Here is a 21,674-nt window from a genome sequence, read left to right on the forward strand (position 1 = left end):
TAAAAACTTTTAATTATCGACAGTTATCGGACGGACAAAATCTGTTAAAAACTAAGGTTAGGACATGCATATGTTGCGTGTGGGCATCGGAATAGCTGATACATATACACGTACAGGCTATACGGGTACCTCTTGACCAGTAATGGACACAACGTCATATAACGTACGTCTGTGAGCTTTTTGTTTGCTTGTATAACTATATATTATGGTAGGTAACATGTTTTGATGTGGTAGATTGTATATACTACCACTCTAGCTGGGCCTGTAGCTGGGCCTGTAGTCCACTGTAGCTGGGCCTGTAGTCCACTATAGCTAGGCTTGTAGTCCACTATAGCTGGACCTGTAGTCCACTCTAGCTGGGCATGTAGCTGGGCCTGTAGTCCACTCTAGCTGGGCCTGTAGCTGGGCCTGTAGTCCACTCTAGCTGGGCCTGTAGTCCTTCTTCTTCTTTGTTCTTAATCTGTAGTCCGCTCTAGCTGACCTTACTGTTATTGTCTTGTATACTCTGGACTAGAAATGCCTCCCCTACCCCTCGCGTTGTAATCAGGCTGTATGCCTCTAATTAGAAGAACTCATGATGATGTCAGTCATTAACATAAACCTGGCAGCTTACGTAACCTTGGTCATCAGACCATCACCGTCGGGTCATGTGCTCACCTGGAATTCAATGACCCCTGACATCGTGATACCACGTCCTTGTATATTTTTTTTACCTCTCTGTTGTTGGTTTTACGAGAATCTTGTTTAAGGCGAACTTTAGAGGAAAGGAATATTTCTCTGTGTAATTAAATTATTGAATAGCCCTGATGTTGTTTGTTTCATCATCATGACATGTTTCAAATGACATGTTTCAAGTGACATGTTTCAATTGTCATGTTTCAAGTGACATGTTTGCTGTGTGACATGTTTGATGTGTGACATGTTTGATGTGTGACATGTTTGATGTGTGACATGTTTGCTGTGTGACATGTTTGATGTGTGACATGTTTGCTGTGTGACATGTTTGATGTGTGACATGTTTGATGTGTGACATGTTTGATGTGTGACATCTCTTGCCCTGATCTGTACACAGCGACTACTTGCAGCCTTGAAGCTGGCACCACCATCGTCTGGCATCAGTTCTATTTTTAACTTCGACTGTTACGCAGGCAACACTTTAATTATAGAAAGTTTTGCGTGACCCAGATTCCCAGCGTTCCCATTGGTTGTTTACTAAATCGATGTAGTGTTGGTGTCTGATCACTACTGGCGCCCAATATGGATCCACCGCTTCCTCGCCTAGGCGGATGTTGACATTTATTATTTATGTGGGGATTCAAATGGGATATATGAAATGGTGACAATGTTTGTTTGTTTGTTAATGGCAGTGTTGTAAAGATCGTGAGGTGACGTCACAACCCAAATGGGTCACGTGAGTGCTTGGTTGTTGTTGGATCACGACACACGTCCAATTGTTGAATAGACGGATGTTGGATCACGACACACGTCCAATTGTTGAATAGACGGATGTTGGATCACGACACACGTCCAATTGTTGAATAGACGGATGTGTTGAAACTTTGACGAGTCTACATAGCACATGAGCTTGACCCGTGTGTTGGTGTGATAAACTGACCTATATAAACTGACCAGAAACCCTTTAGTGACCTGACCCAATAAATTTGTTGTAGTTATTTATGTTGAACAGATTTTACATGGGTCTACATGTGTTGGTCCTTCAGTCTCAGGTGTGTTGGTCTGTCAGTCTCAGGTGTGTTGGTCCGTCAATCTCAGGTGTGTTGGTCCGTCAGTCTCAGGTGTGTTGGTCTGTCAGTCTCAGGTGTGTTAGCCTGTCAATCTCAGGTGTGTTGGTCCGTCAGTCTCAGGTGTGTTGGTCTGTCAGTCTCAGGTGTGTTGGTCCGTCAGTCTCAGGTGTGTTGGTCCGTCAGTCTCAGGTGTGTTGGTCTGTCAGTCTCAGGTGTGTTGGTCTGTCAGTCTCAGGTGTGTTGGTCTGTCAATCTCAGGTGTGTTGGTCCGTCAGTCTCAGGTGTGTTGGTCTGTCAGTCTCAGGTGTGTTGGTCTGTCAGTCTCAGGTGTGTTGGTCTGTCAGTCTCAGGTGTGTTGGTCCGTCAGTCTCAGGTGTGTTGGTCCGTCAGTCTCAGGTGTGTTGGTCTGTCAGTCTCAGGTGTGTTGGTCTGTCAATCTCAGGTGTGTTGGTCCGTCAGTCTCAGGTGTGTTGGTCTGTCAGTCTCAGGTGTGTTGGTCTGTCAATCTCAGGTGTCAGACACTTGAGATACAGACGATAAGATTTCTTGTCACCTCTTTCATCAACTCACTGGGGGGTGTGGGCTGTGTGTGTTTTTAGTGATAGCTTGCTTGTAGTGACGTAACTGATATTGGTTTTATAATACACAGTTGACAGCATGTTGCAGGTACAACACCCAAAGGTGACAGCCTGTTGCAGGTTAATATAATACCCAAAGGTGACAGCCTGTTGCAGGTACAACACCCTAAGGTGACAGCCTGTTGCAGGTTAATATAATACCCAAAGTTGACAGCCTGTTGCAGGTATAACACCCAAAGGTGACAGCCTGTTGCAGGTTAATATAATACCCAAAGGTGACAGCCTGTTGCAGGTACAACACCCTAAGGTGACAGCCTGTTGCAGGTTAATATAATACCCAAAGTTGACAGTCTGTTGCAGGTATAATATAACACCCAAAGGTGACAGCCTGTAGCAGGTATAACACCCAAAGGTGACAGCCTGTTGCAGGTATAACACCCAAAGGTGACAGCCCAACACAGATTTACAGCACGAATTGTTCCGACTTTTGTTATCGCTGACCTTTGACTTATCTGACATGATTACAAAATACCTGAAGCGGTCACTGCGAGTTATCTTTAAGCTGAGAGTTATCGTCCCTTGTATGTGGTCGTCTGCTGTGTCAACAACGGTAGCCTGGTCGGGTATCAAACAAACATGGCCGGCCACATGTTGGAGGTTTCGGTGGGAGCATTGAACTTGTGGAAATAATCTAGCAGTTTTTGTGATGGATATGTTTCTTTATGATCCAGTAAACACGTGTTTATTGTGTGTTTATTGTCTGTTTATTGTGTTTTCATTGTGTGTTTAACTGTTTAACTTTTGTTGTTTATTTCACAGCCTGCTAGGTCGAGGGATTCACAGAGGCGTCGTCTGGTGAACTATGACCCCAACCAGAGTGGACATACCATGGAGTATGAGGATCTTGGAACGATGAGTGACCTTGAATTACCATCCTTCCAAAGAGGAGGGTTCATGAGGACCAGTCTACCCATAGTCAGGAGTGCTTCAACCTCCCTCGAGAGGCCCCTGGGTAGGTACTGCATGAGACCAGATCCCGCCTTAGATTAGTTCCCTTAGGGAGTCTAGGTTGCATGTCAGATAGTTAGATAGCCCAGGCTACCTAGGACTGGCTCGATGTCCAAATGTAGTTTTAAAAATAAATAAATTTAGAGTTGTTCATCCATATTCTTTAATGCAATCCTGTGTCTGTTGTCATAGCAACGTTGTTTGTTGTTGAAGCCCTCCTATCATTTCAATTTTATCCTAGTGAGATTTTGTGACATTGACAAGTTGTAGTGAGTTTGTGTCAGATGTGTCTGACAACACCATACCTTCATATGTCATGGTTAAGAAACAGATGAATTAATCAGCCTTATGGATCAGCAGGTCTAGAGGGAAACTACTGATAGTATCTTCCTCCTATTGTCATGTCATTGTCTACGTCATACTCTCTAGGTTTGGTGTTCCTTGTGTTTGGGGACCAGACCAAGAAGTCACTTCTGCCCAATGAAATCACCACACTGGACACTGTCCGAGCGCTGTTTGTCCGTGCCTTCCCTGACCTGACCCTTGAGATGCTGGAGAGTCCCAGGAAGAAAATCTACATCCTCGACCCCGCCACCAACATCTACTTTCAGCTGGAGGATCTGGGGTCAGTGTTTGAGTTGATGGGGTCATTTACAGGGGTCAGTTTTTGAGTTGGTGGGTTAATTTTTTATAGGGGTCAGTTTTTGAGTTGATGGGTACATTTTTTATAGGGGTCAGTTTTTGAGTTGATGGGTACATTTTTTATAGGGGTCAGTTTTTTAGTGGAGGAGGATTCATTTACAGGGGACAGTTTTTAAGTTCAGAGGTTAATTTGGAGGGGACCAGTTTTTGAATTGAGGTGCCAAAAAACAACCATTGTTTCTTATTTCAAACTTTACCAACTCAGTAAAAAATGAATGACCATGTAGTAAATGTAAAGGTATTGACCTTTAGGGAAATCAAGGACAGGTCAGTGCTCAAGATTCATGAGACGGACAGTAATGAACCCCAGAAGGTCAAGGAGAGACAGGAGGTCAGAGGTCGAACAGTTCAGATGCCTGTTGCCAGATCTCAGTCACGCAACACTTACCCTGACATGCCAGTCAATGATGTGAGTACCATCCAGTTTCCCAACAAGCTTACCAGTACTAACTCTTGGATGGATGGATTCTCAAAATTGTTGTCTGTGTTTCAGTTCATCAAGTCTCACTCCCTGCCCCCACAAACTGCCAACAACTATTGTCTGTGTTTCAGTTCATCAAGTCTCACTCCCTGCCCCCACAAACTGCCAACAACTATTGTCTGTGTTTCAGTTCATCAAGTCTCACTCCCTGCCCCCACAAACTGCCAACAACTATTGTCTGTGTTTCAGTTCATCAAGTCTCACTCCCTGCCCCCACAAACTGCCAACAACTATTGTCTGTGTTTCAGTTCATCAAGTCTCACTCCCTGCCCCCACAAACTGCCAACAATTATTGTCTGTGTTTCAGTTCATCAAGTCTCACTCCCTGCCTCCACAAACTGCCAACAACTATTGTCTGTGTTTCAGTTCATCAAGTCTCACTCCCTGCCCCCACAAACTGCCAACAACTGTTGTCTGTGTTTCAGTTCATCAAGTCTCACTCCCTGCCCCCACAAACTGCCAACAACTGTTGTCTGTGTTTCAGTTCATCAAGTCTCACTCCCTGCCCCCACAAACTGCCAACAACTATTGTCTGTGTTTCAGTTCATCAAATCTCACTCCCTGCCCCCACAAACTGCCAACAACTATTGTCTGTGTTTCAGTTCATCAAATCTCACTCCCTGCCCCCACAAACTGCCAACAACTATTGTCTGTGTTTCAGTTCATCAAGTCTCACTCCCTGCCCCCACAAACTGCCAACAACTATTGTCTGTGTTTCAGTTCATCAAGTCTCACTCCCTGCCCCCACAAACTGCCAACAACTATTGTCTGTGTTTCAGTTCATCAAGTCTCACTCCCTGCCCCCACAAACTGCCAACAACTGTTGTCTGTGTTTCAGTTCATCAAGTCTCACTCCCTGCCCCCACAAACTGCCAACAACTATTGTCTGTGTTTCAGTTCATCAAGTCTCACTCCCTGCCCCCACAAACTGCCAACAACTGTTGTCTGTGTTTCAGTTCATCAAGTCTCACTCCCTGCCCCCACAAACTGCCAACAACTATTGTCTGTGTTTCAGTTCATCAAGTCTCACTCCCTGCCCCCACAAACTGCCAACAACTATTGTCTGTGTTTCAGTTCATCAAGTCTCACTCCCTGCCCCCACAAACTGCCAACAACTATTGTCTGTGTTTCAGTTCATCAAGTCTCACTCCCTGCCCCCACAAACTGCCAACAACTATTGTCTGTGTTTCAGTTCATCAAGTCTCACTCCCTGCCCCCACAAACTGCCAACAACTATTGTCTGTGTTTCAGTTCATCAAGTCTCACTCCCTGCCCCCACAAACTGCCAACAACTATTGTCTGTGTTTCAGTTCATCAAGTCTCACTCCCTGCCCCCACAAACTGCCAACAACTGTTGTCTGTGTTTCAGTTCATCAAGTCTCACTCCCTGCCCCCACAAACTGCCAACAACTATTGTCTGTGTTTCAGTTCATCAAGTCTCACTCCCTGCCCCCACAAACTGCCAACAACTATTGTCTGTGTTTCAGTTCATCAAGTCTCACTCCCTGCCCCCACAAACTGCCAACAACTATTGTCTGTGTTTCAGTTCATCAAGTCTCACTCCCTGCCCCCACAAACTGCCAACAACTGTTGTCTGTGTTTCAGTTCATCAAGTCTCACTCCCTGCCCCCACAAACTGCCAACAACTGTTGTCTGTGTTTCAGTTCATCAAGTCTCACTCCCTGCCCCCACAAACTGCCAACAATTATTGTCTGTGTTTCAGTTCATCAAGTCTCACTCCCTGCCCCCACAAACTGCCAACAACTATTGTCTGTGTTTCAGTTCATCAAGTCTCACTCCCTGCCCCCACAAACTGCCAACAACTATTGTCTGTGTTTCAGTTCATCAAGTCTCACTCCCTGCCCCCACAAACTGCCAACAACTGTTGTCTGTGTTTCAGTTCATCAAGTCTCACTCCCTGCCCCCACAAACTGCCAACAACTATTGTCTGTGTTTCAGTTCATCAAGTCTCACTCCCTGCCCCCACAAACTGCCAACAACTATTGTCTGTGTTTCAGTTCATCAAGTCTCACTCCCTGCCCCCACAAACTGCCAACAATTATTGTCTGTGTTTCAGTTCATCAAGTCTCACTCCCTGCCCCCACAAACTGCCAACAACTATTGTCTGTGTTTCAGTTCATCAAGTCTCACTCCCTGCCCCCACAAACTGCCAACAACTATTGTCTGTGTTTCAGTTCATCAAGTCTCACTCCCTGCCCCCACAAACTGCCAACAACTATTGTCTGTGTTTCAGTTCATCAAGTCTCACTCCCTGCCCCCACAAACTGCCAACAACTGTTGTCTGTGTTTCAGTTCATCAAGTCTCACTCCCTGCCCCCACAAACTGCCAACAACTATTGTCTGTGTTTCAGTTCATCAAGTCTCACTCCCTGCCCCCACAAACTGCCAACAACTATTGTCTGTGTTTCAGTTCATCAAGTCTCACTCCCTGCCCCCACAAACTGCCAACAACTGTTGTCTGTGTTTCAGTTCATCAAGTCTCACTCCCTGCCCCCACAAACTGCCAACAACTATTGTCTGTGTTTCAGTTCATCAAGTCTCACTCCCTGCCCCCACAAACTGCCAACAACTACCACGATTTGATGCAGGAACAAAGGAACCAATGGGAGATAGAGAGAAGGTCAAGGTCAAGAACCCCTGAGGTTGCTGATAGGCCAAGGTCACTGTCTGCTGGAGCACCTAATAGGCAAAGGTTTTTTAATATGTGTTAATTAGCATGATTCATCACACATATATAGACATTTTTTATATTTTCCATGTTCTGTTGAAAGTCATAATATTTTGACGAAATAAAAGAAAAAGTTAGTGTTTTTTACTTAGGAAGTTACTAGATAAGTGAAATTATCTCTTCAGATATTCACATTCCCCTGTATGCCAATTATCTCTTCAGATATTCACATTCCCCTGTATGCCAATTATCTCTTCAGATATTCACATTCCCCTGTATGTCAATTATCTCTTCAGATATTCACATTCCCCTGACTGTATGCCAATTATCTCTTCAGATATTCACATTCTCCTATATGCCAATTATCTCTTCAGATATTCACATTCCCCTATATGCCACTTATCTCTTCAGATATTCACATACCCCGACCATATGCCACTTATCTCTTCAGATATTCACATTCCCCTGACTGTATGCCAATTATCTCTCCAGATATTCACATTCCCCTGACCGTATGCCACTTATCTCTTCAGATATTCACATTCCCCTGACTGTATGCCAATTATCTCTTCAGATATTCACATTCTCCTATATGCCAATTATCTCTTCAGATATTCACATTCCCCTATATGCCACTTATCTCTTCAGATATTCACATACCCCGACCATATGCCACTTATCTCTTCAGATATTCACATACCCCTGACCATATGCCACTTATCTCTTCAGATATTCACATTCCCCTGACTGTATGCCAATTATCTCTCCAGATATTCACATTCCCCTGACCGTATGCCACTTATCTCTTCAGATATTCACATTCCCCTGACCGTATGCCAACACCAGAGCGTGGACAGCTGAACCCCATCCCAGAGAACAGACAGCTGTCCCAGGCCTATCAGGACCCTGGCAACTACTACGAACCTGTGGGTGCTCCAGGCTACCGCTCCCCCTACCCTAATGGGATCTACGAGTCCCCGTACCACTCGCAGTCCCCCATCCCCACCCAACAGACATACGTGGCTCGTAGCACCCGTGCACCTCCCATGGCCCACCCACAGCGTGCGGTAGCACCGGGCTCTGATACAAGTAAGTACAAAATGTTTTGCTAACAAATCTATCACTGCTGAGAAAAATGTTCTAACAGTGTGTTTGCTAATATGTTGTAATGCTTCCTTTCAAATGTTGCTTGTTTTCTTCATACTTAGGATGTATTTTGTTGCATTTACTTCTGCAAATATTGTGTTCATTCAGCATTTTTCACATCAATGGCCATTGTATTTCTTTGCATTTTTCATTCATTTCCAGTGTGAGAGCTTGCAATGTTTACAATGTTTTTAGTTTTCCTTTTATCATTTGCACCTTGTTCCAACATTTTTATGCTAACCAGGAGGCCACAACAGACACTCGCTGGCATTCGCACCAATTTCTGGTGCGGCGCCAGACGGTGGCTATCAGCGCACCCAGAGCTATAGGATCCCTCCCCCAGAGAGAGGTGCCACAGACCTGGTTAGGTCACAGTCTGTCACCCCAGCTGATGACACTACAAGGTAAATGACATTTTTATATGGGCACTCAGTGACATTTTTATATGGGCACTCAATGACATTTTTATATGGCACTAAATGACATTTTTATATGGACAATCAGTGACATTTTTATATGGGGACTAAATGACATTTTTATATGGGCACTAAATGACATTTTTATATGGGCACTAAGTGACATTTTTATATGGGGACTAAATGACATTTTTATATGGGCACTAAATGACATTTTTATATGGGCACTAAGTGACATTTTTATATGGAATTTCATATGACATTTTTATATGGCCATTTATGACATTTTATATAGACCATCAATAATATTTTCATCTAGATGGGCAATCATATTTTTATTAGTACAGTCAATGACATTTTTGTATCATGTCAATAGCCTTTTTAGATATGTAAAGTCAGTGACATTTTTGTATGAGACTAATAACCTTATATACACACCACACAGAAGTGATATTTTAAGATACACCATCGTAGGTGCTAATACACACTCCCATCGCCATGGCAACTAACTTGACACTAACCTTCAATCAGCCCCCACCACAAACATTTTTTGATGGCAGGCCTAGTAGTGCACACATTTAGTCATAAGTGCACTGTCCCTTTTATAGGTGCACTGCTCAGTATAATCATGGGTGCACTGTCCCTTAAAGTTACAGGTGCACTGTTATATATAGTAACATGTGCACTGACATGTTACATTGAAAATAAAATTCCCCCCCCCCCATATGTTACATTGAGAATAAAAGTCCTCCCCCATGTTACATTGAGAATAAAAGTCCTCCCCCCCCCCATGTTACATTGAGAATAAAAGTCCTCCTCCCCCCATGTTACATTGAGAATAAAAGTCCTCCCCCCACCATGTTACATTGAGAATAAAAGTCCTCCCCCCCCCCCATGTTACATTGAGAATAAAAGTCCTCCTCCCCCCATGTTACATTGAGAATAAAAGTCCTCCCCCCACCATGTTACATTGAGAATAAAAGTCCTCCCCCCCCCCATGTTACATTGAGAATAAAAGTCCTCCTCCCCCCATGTTACATTAAGAATAAAAGTCCTCCCCCCACCATGTTACATTGAGAATAAAAGTCCCCCCCCCCCCACCATGTTACATTGAGAATAAAAGTCCTCCCCCCCCCCATGTTACATTGAGAATAAAAGTCCTCCCCCCCCCCATGTTACATTGAGAATAAAAGTCCTTCCCCCCCCCCCCCCCCATGTTACATTGAGAATAAAAGTCCTCCCCCCCCCATATTACATTGAGAAAAAAAGTCCCCCCCCCACCATGTTACATTGAGAATAAAAGTCCCCCCCCCCCCCCTCTCTCTCTCTGGTGGAGCAGGAACCGTATAGAGAAGATGGAGCAGCAGCTGGCCACCTTGACCGCATGGGTCCACTACCAGAAGTCAGATGGTAGCAGAGCCCCGCCCAGTGCTGGTAGCATCTCAGACAGTTCTGACACCTTCCCCGCATCTTCTGCAAGTAGTAAGTCAACCCGGACTAATTCGTTTAACACAACGGCTTTCTAATCCATTTAAGGCTGCTGACTTCTTAATCATAGATTAGCTACTTTTAAATTCTATTTTAATGAGCTTGCAAAAAATACACCCTAACTTGATGATGATGTGGTGAAAATGGATTGAAAATGTCTGATCAATTTATTGAAATGTTGCATGTGATTGTACCCATCCACAAGTCTTGCAGCCAAGTTGTTCATTCTAGATTAGAAACTTGAGAAACATATTATAGAACCAAAACTTTTAAAATAGTTGTTTGACAGAAAATTTTAATTGTTCACAAGAATTGGTTGAAAAGATAATATAAAGTTGTTTCAAAACTTTAATATTTGAAGGAACTCATAGCTTTAAACAAGTCAGGAAAAAATTGTATTTGTATGTAAAAGCTACGTCTAACTTGGGCCCAAGATTGACTTTTAATTGATGAGGGAAAAAAAATTCTGAATATTAATTGATTTGTATTATTACATGCTACTTAATTGTTAATAAGAGATAAAAATTGTAATAATGCAGGTCTATTTTATTGATGATCCTCGCATGCCATTACCTCCCTCATAGTTCTTTTGACTTGCTAATCTTAAAACAAACAAAACTTATTGCTGTTTTTAAAGTTTTTGTGTTGAGAAAAATGCTAGAAATTCGTAAATGAAGAGAGACAAATTAAATCATAATTAAGATATCAAATTAAAAATTAAAAAGAAAAAGCCACCACAAGTTGGTATTGAATAAAACCAGTACTGTAATTGGTTCAAGCAAGCCACTATTTTTAAACTTTTTTGCTCAAGCTTTTACTTACAATAAGTTTTTGGGAAGAAAACAAAACAACAAAAATGATTTATTTCATACATTATGAAGCCAGTAGGGATGACAGGCAAACATAACGTAACATAATTTGAGGTTAGTTCAGTGGCTGGAAGAATTCCTGTTTGATTTTTATTTAACCCTTTTCAGAGCACAAAGGAGAAGCTCCTCCCATTTCGACTACTCCAACTAATCATGTAGCACGATTACAAGGTCTTGAGTTTTATCTATGAACTTTTCTTGTTAATGGATGTTGTTGCATGCTTTGGTTTATGTATGGATGGCATTTCTGCATGATTTATTTCCCTTTTATTTTTAGTTGTATATTTTATTCTGCTTTAAATACAATTTTGAACAGGGTTTTATTTTGGAATAATATAAGGTCTTTATAAATTTAAAAAATTGTAAAAGTATTTACAGAATTATGATAATGAAATTTTAAAATATAAAATCTCATGTGTATTATCCAAGATTTTTATTTAAAAATTAAACAATTAAAGAAAATATTAAAACAATATTTTTCTAACCTGATAAAAGATCTCATTACATTAAGTGATAATTAGTTAACAGTCATCACCATTGCATAGTAATTAGAGTTTATAATGCTTTGATTGCAATAAATTATTTTGCTTTACAATTTTGTATAAACAATTGTACACTAAAACAATGAAGTATACATTTTGTAATTAAATCCTGCTTAAACCCTGCTTACAAATTTCAAAGCTCTTTTGTAAATGAATCATTGAAGTGGTTTTTTTAAATCAACACCTGCTATATTTGTAATCATTAACTAATGTACATCTATAATATATATTTTAATATTTCATAGCTTATTTTCTTTTCGCATTTTTCTTTTAAAATTTTTAAAACTAAATATTTATCTACCTCCTCGACTGTTTGATCAGTTATGTACATTTATGTTAGCTCATTTGGTGTGGCACAGGTTTTTTTTAAACTGCTTTAGTGTATAGAATTTTTGTATGTTGATTTATGGTTTTTTATAATGATGCTCCACATTAGGAGAGATAAAACCAAAATAAATCAAATAATTTTTTTAGGTCTTTCGGATATTCCTGATGGATTTCAAGGCTCATCAGGGGTCAGCTCAAGGGAGTCAACTCCTCTAAGTGCTCAAGCAGAAGTGACCGTCAAGCTCGGCCAGCTCAAATCTGACCTCCATGTACTTCGAAGACAGCAACAGCTGAACATGGAGGCCATGAGAGAAGAGTTCATGGTCACACTTAGCAAGGTCAAGGTGAGTTCATGGCTGCTTTTTGTTCTGAAGTTTGATATAACACCAATCATAGAATTTATTCTGGTTAGTTGAAATGTTTGATAAAAATGTTATTCCCAGAAGGTTTTAACCTATGTTTAGAGATGCTTGATAAAATATTCTTACCAGAAAGTGTATATCAATTTTCAGAAGCATTTGACAAAAAACTTATTTATTTCTAGAAGGTGTTATCAGCAGTACCTGAGGCAGAAAACCAGGTGAACTTTAACAAAAGAAATGAAGTCACCGTGGCCAAATATTCTTATAAAAATGATAAAGAGCAGGTCCACAAAGAGTTAAGGTAAAAATCTCAACCCTCTCACCCAGAACATGTGTGCAGTGTTTATAAGGTAAAATCTCAACCCTCTCACCCAGAACATGTGTGCAGTGTTTATTTCTTAGCTTAATATAGCAAATGTGTTTGCTTACTCTAAAGGTCTATTAACATTTGACTGTTTTCTAATGATAGAGATTTAGAAGCTCTTATAAAATGAACATGTAACTTTTCTAATGATAGAGATTTAGAAGCCCTTATAAAATGAACATGTAACTTTTCTAATGATAGAGATTTAGAAGCCCTTATAAAATGAACATGTAACTTTTCTAATGATAGAGATTTAGAAGCCCTTATAAAATGAACATGTAACTTTTCTAATGACAGAGATGTAGAAGCCCTTATAAAATGAACAAGTAACTTTTCTAATGACAGAGATTTAGAAGCCCTTATAAAATTAACATGTAACTGTTTTCTAATGTAGAGATTTAGAAGCCCTTATAAAATGAACATGTAACTGTTTTCTAATTATAGAGATTTAGAAGCCCTTGTAAAATGAACATCTAACTTTTCTAATGACAGAGATTTAGAAGCCCTTATAAAATTAACATGTAACTGTTTTCTAATGTAGAGATTTAGAAGCCCTTATAAAATGAACATGTAACTGTTTTCTAATTATAGAGATTTAGAAGCCCTTATAAAATGAACATGTAACTTTTCTAATGACAGAGATTTAGAAGCCAGCGTGGAGGAACTGAGGGCTGACGTCTTGTCGCGACAGTGTCGTGTCAATGCCTCTGATGTCGAGGGTATGGCACTGCTACTGAGCAACATCACCAAATCACTGGCAGACCTCAAAGGTGGGGGAAAAAATTTATTTTAAATGATTTCAACTCATAATTTAAAAAAATCAGTTAATAGATTGTCATGGATAAAGTTTGATGCTTGTCATAATTCAAAAGTGAATTTTGCTTTCAGCTCGATTCCCAGAAATTCAGTCACAGCTTAAAAGTATTATTGATGCAGAGATGAGAGTAGTTCTTGCTGAAGAAAAGTTAGTTCTTTTTAAATTTCAAATTTAAACTATGTAAGCTCTCAAATATTGAAAAAATATATCAATGTAATTTGAATGTGTTCATCTTAAAAAAACAAATTTATTAAACCTTTTCCTGTATCTGATATAAATAATAACAAACCCTAATAAAAAACCCAACAGATTTTTGAAAGAAGAGCCGTCAGAGATAGAGCAGTGTTTGAAGAGATGTAAGAAGCTGACTGGTACCCTCTACACTCTCAAGAGGTGGGGACTTGTTTCTTGTCCAACTCATGACAATATGTTGGTCTCTTTGTTCATGACATTATGTTGGTCTGTTTGCTCATGACATTATGTTGGTCTGTTTGTTTGTTCATGACATTATGTTGGTCTGTTTGTTTGTTCATGACATTATGTTGGTCTGTTTGTTTGTTCATGACATTATGTTGGTCTGTTTGTCTCATGACATTATGTTGGTTTGTTTGTTTGTCTCATGACATTATGTTGGTTTGTTTGTTTGTTCATGACATTATGTTGGTCTGTTTTTCTCATGACATTATGTTGGTTTGTTTGTTTGTCTCATGACATGTTGGTCTCTCTGTTTGTTCATGACATTATGTTGGTTTGTTTGTTTGTCTCATGACATTATGTTGGTCTGTTTGTCTCATGACATTATGTTGGTTTGTTTGTTTGTTCATGACATTATGTTGGTTTGTTTGTTTGTTCATGACATTATGTTGGTCTCTCTGTTTGTTCATGACATTATGTTGGTTTGTTTTTCTCATGACATTATGTTGGTTTGTTTGTTTGTCTCATGACATTATGTTGGTCTCTCTGTTTGTTCATGACATTATGTTGGTTTGTTTTTCTCATGACATTATGTTGGTTTGTTTGTTTGTTCATGACATTATGTTGGTCTGTTTGTCTCATGACATTATCTTGGTCTCTCTGTTTGTTCATGACATTATGTTGGTTTGTTTTTCTCATGACATTATGTTGGTTTGTTTTTCTCATGACATTATGTTGGTTTGTTTGTTTGTTCATGACATTATGTTGGTCTCTCTGTTTGTTCATGACATTATGTTGGTTTGTTTTTCTCATGACATTATGTTGGTCTCTCTGTTTGTTCATGACATTATGTTGGTTTGTTTTTCTCATGACATTATGTTGGTTTGTTTGTTCATGACATTATGTTGGTTTGTTTGTTTGTTCATGACATTATGTTGGTCTCTCTGTTTGTTCATGACATTATGTTAGTCTGTTTGTCCAACTCATAACAATATATGTTGTTTAAATAAGGGATATATTTTTTATAAATTGTTTATGTTTGAAGTTTTTATAAATAACTATAAAGGAGGTCAAATCATGAAACAATTTTGTCTTATTGTTGACTTGAAATTGTTTCAAGTTTTTACCACTGTGCTATGATTGATGTGTTTAGGCTAGCATCTGTACAAGATCACAGACCATCCCAAGTGCCAAACATGGCGCCTCTAGCCAGCGAGGAGGTGACGGAGCAGAAAAATATTTTACTTGAAAACATCCGCTCACTTGTGCCTGATCATGAACAACGCTTGCAGCAAATTGAGGTATGTAGGTCAGGTTATGGAACAAGTTTCACAGGAGACATTAAACAACAGGGCACTTGTGCAGTATATCATGAAGTATATAGATAAGTTCTTTGAATAAGTTGGACATTTTAGATATCAAACAGGGCACTTGTGCCTACTCACGGGGAATGTAGGTTAATTGTTGAAACAAGTTACCTGAAATAGTTTAAAGCTCAGAAAATGTTCCATTTTAGGGAAGGTACAAATTAGAATAATAAATTCTTTGCCACAAGGATTGTAACTTTACATAGTTGAACTTTGAATGGTAAAAATCAAATATGTGTAAACTTATTTGAGTGATCATTGTTACTAAGATGTTTAGTTTGTCTTCAGTCTTTATTCAGAGATGAGCAGTAATTCTTTAATTCAACCCTTTACAGGCTGCAGAGGCCTCTCGAGAAAGGAAGAAAAAGATCAGCACTCAACAAGAGGCCCTCAAGTTTGGCAAAACTCTAGAGATGGCCACCAAAAACCTGCGTCCACCTTCAGTCACTGGTGATAAAATATCTGACCAGGGTCCAGCTGAAGAGGAGAACAAGGAACAACAGCCAGACAACCACAACCTCGCTGCTCCAGCTAAACCAGCCCACACAGCCAAGTCTGTCCTGCCCCCAGCTTCAAGTGGGCTGACCACAGCTGTATCCACAGCTCCTGCTTCTAATGTGGCATCTGTCAAACCCTCCTTCTCTGTCCTGTCATCTGGTGTAAAACCCGCAGACAAACCTACAGCAACGGTCTCGGCCATGACGTCAGGGGTGTCTGACTCAGTGACCACCACGGCCACCAGGTCCACTACTGAAACCACGCCGGTCCCCTCCATCATGAAAACAATGACCCTGCCCCTGACCGACACCACCAGAGGCATCTTGATGAAGTCAGACACCAGGAAATGTTCCGTTGGAGACAGCCCCAAGAAAACTGACCCCAGCATCTACACGTACCAGGTGTGTGGGCCAGTGAACCCAGTCATACCTGTCCCACCTGTGTTCAAACCAAACAACGCCAGCAACAAGCCAGCTGACGGGGAGGAGAAACTAACAGACAACTCTGATGGGACAGCCAAGTCTGAGAACAAGAAAGCTTCAGTGTCCTTCTCAGAGTTATCCCCCACCATCATCCCCAGCATGGATTCACCCGTCAATGGCACGGGGGCCGCAGATCTGGCCACACAGAAACAAGCTGCCAGAAACGCTTTCTTCAGCTCCATGAACTCTCCCCCCACCTCCCCCAACATGAACTCTCCCAGCAGGAACTCCGCCAGCCTTGACCCTGGCCCAGTGGTCAGCCCAACAGGACTGGTGGGGAAGGTGTCCTCTGGCCCAACCATTAACCTGGTTCTGTCTGGCACCGCCAGCCCCAAGTCTCCCACTAGTCCTGGAACTTTCACCATCTCACCTCCGCGAGAGATCATCTTCTCCCCAGCCAAAACATCACCCTCTCCGCTGACCTCTCCAAGCCGAGGCATCCCGCGCCTGGTTCCTGAAAACAAATCTCTTTCGTTTGATTCTTCAGACTCCATCAGCTCACAGCAAGAGTTGGGGAAGAAGAAAGTCCCACCACCTCCCCCTCCCAGAAAAGGCAGCCGACCAACGTCCACCAGTGGCATTAGTTCTATCAGCTCAACCCAGGCCAGTGACATGCCTCGATTTGTTGGGGGAATCTTGGGTCAGCACCGCCTCTCTGGGGGGCCCTTATCATCCACACCCAAGCCAGCATCTCAGAAGCCGCTGTCCAGGTTTGAGAAAGACATTGCCTCTGGGATCTGTGCCAACATGAACAGGCCGGACCTGCAGGGTCAGAACAACACAGCGCAGCAGATGATGAACCTAGCGAGCTGTACCAAACCAAGTGATGATATCCCTCCCCCTCCCTGTGTCACCATCCCCCTGGAGAGGGAGGAGCGGGGAAGCAGCAGCGATAGCAACAGCAGCAGCTCCGGCACCTCCATGGGCTCTCAGCAGAGCGTCATCTCTGTGGTCAGGTCGTCCTCGGTCAACATCAGGGCCATCAGCAAGCCCAAACCTGACCCACCCAGGCGCCAGTCCAGCCTTCTGTCCAAGTTCACTGTAGGTCACGATGCTCCAGACAGTCATAAACTGAACAATGGGAACCAGGAATTGAATGGGGTAGATTTGTGAGAACCATAGGATTAAAGACTTAATTAACATGCTAATCAATTAACATTCATGCAAGATTTTAAATATTGATTTTAAGATGTATGTATTTTTATAATACAGGGTGAATGTTACTTTTGCCATGCACGAAAAGGTCTGCAACCACTTAGATAATGCTGTCTATAATAGATTAAGAAGTCTGCATCCAACTCTAATGTTTGGCTTTGAGTCGTGTTTGGATGATGTCCATGGCTCTCTACAAACGAGGCAGCATTAGTTGCATTTATTTTCTATACGAAGGCTCTGTAGTTAAATGCTGAGGTCACTAATATTACGGTTGTGAGAATTCTGTGAATAGGCCAATTGTAAATATTATACAAAAACCTGATCATATTTATTTCAATGTTTGAATTTAGTAATTTTTGTACCAAGAAAATTTGGATCATAACCCTGACAGAGAAAGCACATTCTTAGAGATAATGCCTTAACATGTGCCTGGTTGCTTGCACTCAAGTTATCCGAGAATTCAACTTAGTTTGTACATGTCTGATGAATTGGTTTTTGATGCAATGATTTCTTGAATCATTGTTTTTCAATGCAATGATTTTTTGAATCATTGTTTTTTAATGCAATGATTTCTTGAATCATTGTCTTTTGATGCTATGATTTCTTGAATCATTGTATTTTGATGCAATGATTTCTTGAATCATTGTCTTTTGATGCAATGATTTCTTGAATAGTTTTCTATTGCTGTGAATTCTGAAATAGATTTTTGAATCATTGTTTTCTGATGCAATGGCTTCTGGAATCATTGTGTTCTGTGGGCTTCTGTGCCGTTAAGTAGAATTTAGGTCAAGATGTTATCTCGTCAAGTCTTGTAGAAGAAACTTGTTACTTTCCAAGATTTTCAGTATTTGTTACACCAGCTATGTTTTGCTTTAAGGAAATAAATTGTACTTATTCTATGTAACCATTTTCTGATTTTCATTTTTTTTAAACTTCATACTTAACCTCATGCAATTTTCCAATAATTCAATTTGTTACATTTTATCAACACTTTTATACCATAAAACAAAGATCTTACAAGTAAGAAGTAATTAAATTTTGTGAGATGTGATAACATTGTTATTGTTTAATGGAAAAATTAATTGGCATAATGGGTCAGCAATTTGCAACTAATGTTATTTTATAACACCACCATTAGAGTTTACCACAGGTAAGCTGCCTGTTTGAGAAGACCCTAAAGACCAACTAAAAGTTTTTTGGAACACAGAACAGGAAACACTCCTGGTAGACTTTAAGGCCTAAAAAAAATTTTGTATTTTTTCCTGATACTTCATTCATGTGTTTCAAAGATCTGCTCCTAATGCACTTTAAGTTCTTGAATTCAATTTTTAGAACAGTAGTGGCAATTAATAAAAAAAAATCAAAATAATGAAGTAAAAATGAAGTACATTGAGTGGTTGACTATAAATATATTCTGTCTTGGCTACTCAGTCCATCAATGTGGTTACAAATAATTTTGGCAAAGATCTAAATTTTAAGTCCCTCATGGAGATGTTTTGAATGCAGAAATGAACAAACTCTATAAGACAGGATTGTTTCTATATGTGTTTTTTTAGCTACTTTAATCAAAGAAGTAATTTAGCTTGGGTGTTATCTCCCTTATATCAAATAGCATAAAATTCCTGACATTTCTGAATGTTGAAACATTTTACTAAGCTGGTTGATCTACCAACTTGACCATTCAAACAATCCTTACAGATACAGACATAAAATATAAGCTAGTAAAAATGACAAATCTTTAATAGCTAGATCCAGAATATTTATTAATTTTTTTTTTCTGTCACAAAACTAGAGACCCATGAAAAATAAAGAGTAAACAAACTAGTCAGTCACAGCTCAACATTTGTCCAACTATTTCAACAAAATGACAGAAAAAAACAGTCAACATGGCAACAATTCTACCACTAGACAAAAATTATGTACAAAAGTTCCTGCAACATGCTCTTGTGCACATCATTACTCAACATTTACAGTCCATGAATCCAACAACTACAACTTTCTTTTAATTATTGCGGAAATAAAAATATATCTTTTGGAAATTACCGACATTCCTTGCAATTGTTACATACAGTCCATGACAAATTCTTTCTACTGAAGTATCTCTTATGAAGAGTTTCAATATCACTGGAGTTGCCTCCCCTAGCCAACAGTAAATAAAAAAAATAATTCCAGATGAACCGAATGAGAATGAGATAAAAACTCTGGCTAGCAAGTTCTCTCAAACTATTGAAAAACTCTGGCTAGCAGAGTGCTGTCACAATGTTGATAAACTCTGGCTAGCAAGTTCTCTCAAACTATTGAAAAACTGGCTAGCAGAGCGCTGTCACAGCAACAATGTTAGTGTCAGCTAACATCTGGCCACTACCTGACCAAAAAGATTAGTATTCCATGTGCATTGCATATTAGTACAAACACCCCACATCCATCCATCCATCCAATCCGCTTGCAGCCCCCGCTGTCAGAGGACCAAAAATAAATCTGTGCCATTTAGCCTGACTCCAATGCCCAGTGATCCCATCAAGTCTTGTGTGCCTTCATCAAACTCTGGGAGAATCTTCTATCAGGAAGATATGGGCGGGGTCTCCATGTTCAGAGAGTCTGTTTCTAGAGTGGGGGCGGGTTGTTTGGCTCCTTCAGCTGCTGGTAGAGGGGGGGGGGGGTGTGAATTAAAATAGTATTAACGTGGATCAAGTAAGGACTACAGGTAAGGTGGATCAGTAAGGTGGATCAGTAAGGTGGATCAGGTTAGGACTGTTACGGGTCAGTTGTAGGTTAGATAGAAATAGGTTAGAATAATCTAGAATTAGGGGAGAGTGCATGTGTGAATTGAGTTTACCCTTGTGTGTAGTTGACCCCGGTGTGTTTATGTATTGTTATCCCAAAGTCGAATGCCGAATAAAAGCTGGAGTGAATGATTGTAAGGGGTTAGTTGTTAGGGCGCTGGCTACTCTAGAATGTGAAGAAATGAGTCCAAATAAAAGTATTGAAGATAGACACGAATCGTTTCCTGAGTTTAACGAAACCCGGACGCAACAAGGACTACAGGTAAGGTGGATCAGTAAAGTGGATCAGGTTAGGACTACAGGTAAGGTGGATCAGACAGGTAAAGACCAGGGGTAAAGTTAAGTACATAGAAAAGAAACTCACACATAGGTCTGAGTATAATGTACTTGCACATAGGTCTGAGTATAATGTACTTGCACATAGGTCTGAGTATAATGTACTTGCACATAGGTCTGAGTATAATGTACTTGCACATAGGTCTGAGTATAATGTACTTGCACATAGGTCTGAGTATAATGTACTTGCACATAGGTCTGAGTATAATGTACTTGCACATAGGTCTGAGTATAATGTACTTGCACATAGGTCTGAGTATAATGTACTTGCACATAGGTCTGAGTATAATGTACTTGCACATAGGTCTGAGTATAATGTACTTGCACATAGGTCTGAGTATAATGTACTTGCACATAGGTCTGAGTATAATGTACTTGCACATAGGTCTGAGTATAATGTACTTGCACATAGGTCTGAGTATAATGTACTTGCACATAGGTCTGAGTATAATGTACTTGCACATAGGTCTGAGTATAATGTACTTGCACATAGGTCTGAGTATAATGTACTTACACATAGGTCTGAGTATAATGTACTTACACACAGGTCTGAGTATAATGTACTTACACACAGGTCTGAGTATAATGTACTTACACATAGGTCTGAGTATAATGTACTTACACATAGGTCTGAGTATAATGTACTTACACATAGGTCTGAGTATAATGTACTTACACATAGGTCTGAGTATAATGTACTTACACATAGGTCTGAGTATAATGTACTTACACATAGGTCTGAGTATAATGTACTTACACATAGGTCTGAGTATAATGTACTTACACATAGGTCTGAGTATAATGTACTTACACATAGGTCTGAGTATAATGTACTTACACATAGGTCTGAGTATAATGTACTTACACATAGGTCTGAGTATAATGTATCTGAGTAAATCAGAGAGGGAGACAATGCCTTCAACGCCTCCACTTTCATCTGTCACTATCAGCCTGTGCACCTGCAGGTCAGAGGTTAAACATTTAGTGCTTTCATTAAAAAATAAAGCATTTTATTTACAACTTCAAATACCCACCTCCCCTCCCCCCAATGGCAACAATGTCAGCTTAGCCCCCCCCCCCCCCCCCAACCAATGTAAGAGCTTAC

General features: G+C 40.4%; 2 protein-coding genes across 17 annotated transcripts in view; one reads left to right on the forward strand and one right to left on the reverse strand.

Moving 5' to 3' along the window:
• The window catches only part of LOC131953643 (SRC kinase signaling inhibitor 1), a 97,109-nt gene extending 78,755 nt beyond the window's left edge, over positions 1–18,354 (forward strand). For 4 of the 8 annotated variants that reach the window (XM_059316940.1, XM_059316932.1, XM_059316984.1 and 1 more), the window contains 15 exons: positions 3,143–3,335; positions 3,761–3,956; positions 4,286–4,442; positions 7,064–7,227; positions 8,015–8,292; positions 8,594–8,752; positions 10,095–10,247; positions 11,231–11,293; positions 12,139–12,335; positions 12,536–12,654; positions 13,357–13,487; positions 13,606–13,681; positions 13,844–13,927; positions 15,102–15,249; positions 15,651–18,354. In XM_059316940.1, the coding sequence (XP_059172923.1) occupies positions 3,143–3,335; positions 3,761–3,956; positions 4,286–4,442; positions 7,064–7,227; positions 8,015–8,292; positions 8,594–8,752; positions 10,095–10,247; positions 11,231–11,293; positions 12,139–12,335; positions 12,536–12,654; positions 13,357–13,487; positions 13,606–13,681; positions 13,844–13,927; positions 15,102–15,249; positions 15,651–17,408 (3,876 nt within the window). In that variant the 3' untranslated portion in view covers positions 17,409–18,354. Of the gene's footprint in view, positions 1–3,142; positions 3,336–3,760; positions 3,957–4,285; positions 4,443–7,063; positions 7,228–8,014; positions 8,293–8,593; positions 8,754–10,094; positions 10,248–11,230; positions 11,294–12,138; positions 12,336–12,535; positions 12,655–13,356; positions 13,488–13,605; positions 13,682–13,843; positions 13,928–15,101; positions 15,250–15,650 lie in introns of all 8 variants that reach the window. The other 4 variants (XM_059316949.1, XM_059316958.1, XM_059316967.1 and 1 more) reach the window with 4 other exon arrangements.
• Positions 18,355–19,187: 833 nt separating this feature from the next.
• Positions 19,188–21,674, reverse strand: part of LOC131953687 (5'-AMP-activated protein kinase subunit gamma-1) — a 180,697-nt gene continuing 178,210 nt past the window's right edge. For 8 of the 9 annotated variants that reach the window (XM_059317033.1, XM_059317019.1, XM_059317026.1 and 5 more), the window contains exons 15-16: positions 21,435–21,528; positions 19,188–20,090 (exon numbers count right to left, since the gene is read on the reverse strand). In XM_059317033.1, the coding sequence (XP_059173016.1) occupies positions 20,011–20,090; positions 21,435–21,528 (174 nt within the window). In that variant the 3' untranslated portion in view covers positions 19,188–20,010. The remainder of the gene's footprint in view (positions 20,091–21,434; positions 21,529–21,674) is intronic. The other variant, XM_059317009.1, reaches the window with a different exon arrangement.

Source organism: Physella acuta, unplaced genomic scaffold (genome assembly GCF_028476545.2).
Source record: "Physella acuta isolate Inbredline_101_S28 unplaced genomic scaffold, ASM2847654v3 ptg000076l, whole genome shotgun sequence".
Lineage (NCBI taxonomy): Eukaryota > Metazoa > Mollusca > Gastropoda > Physidae > Physella > Physella acuta.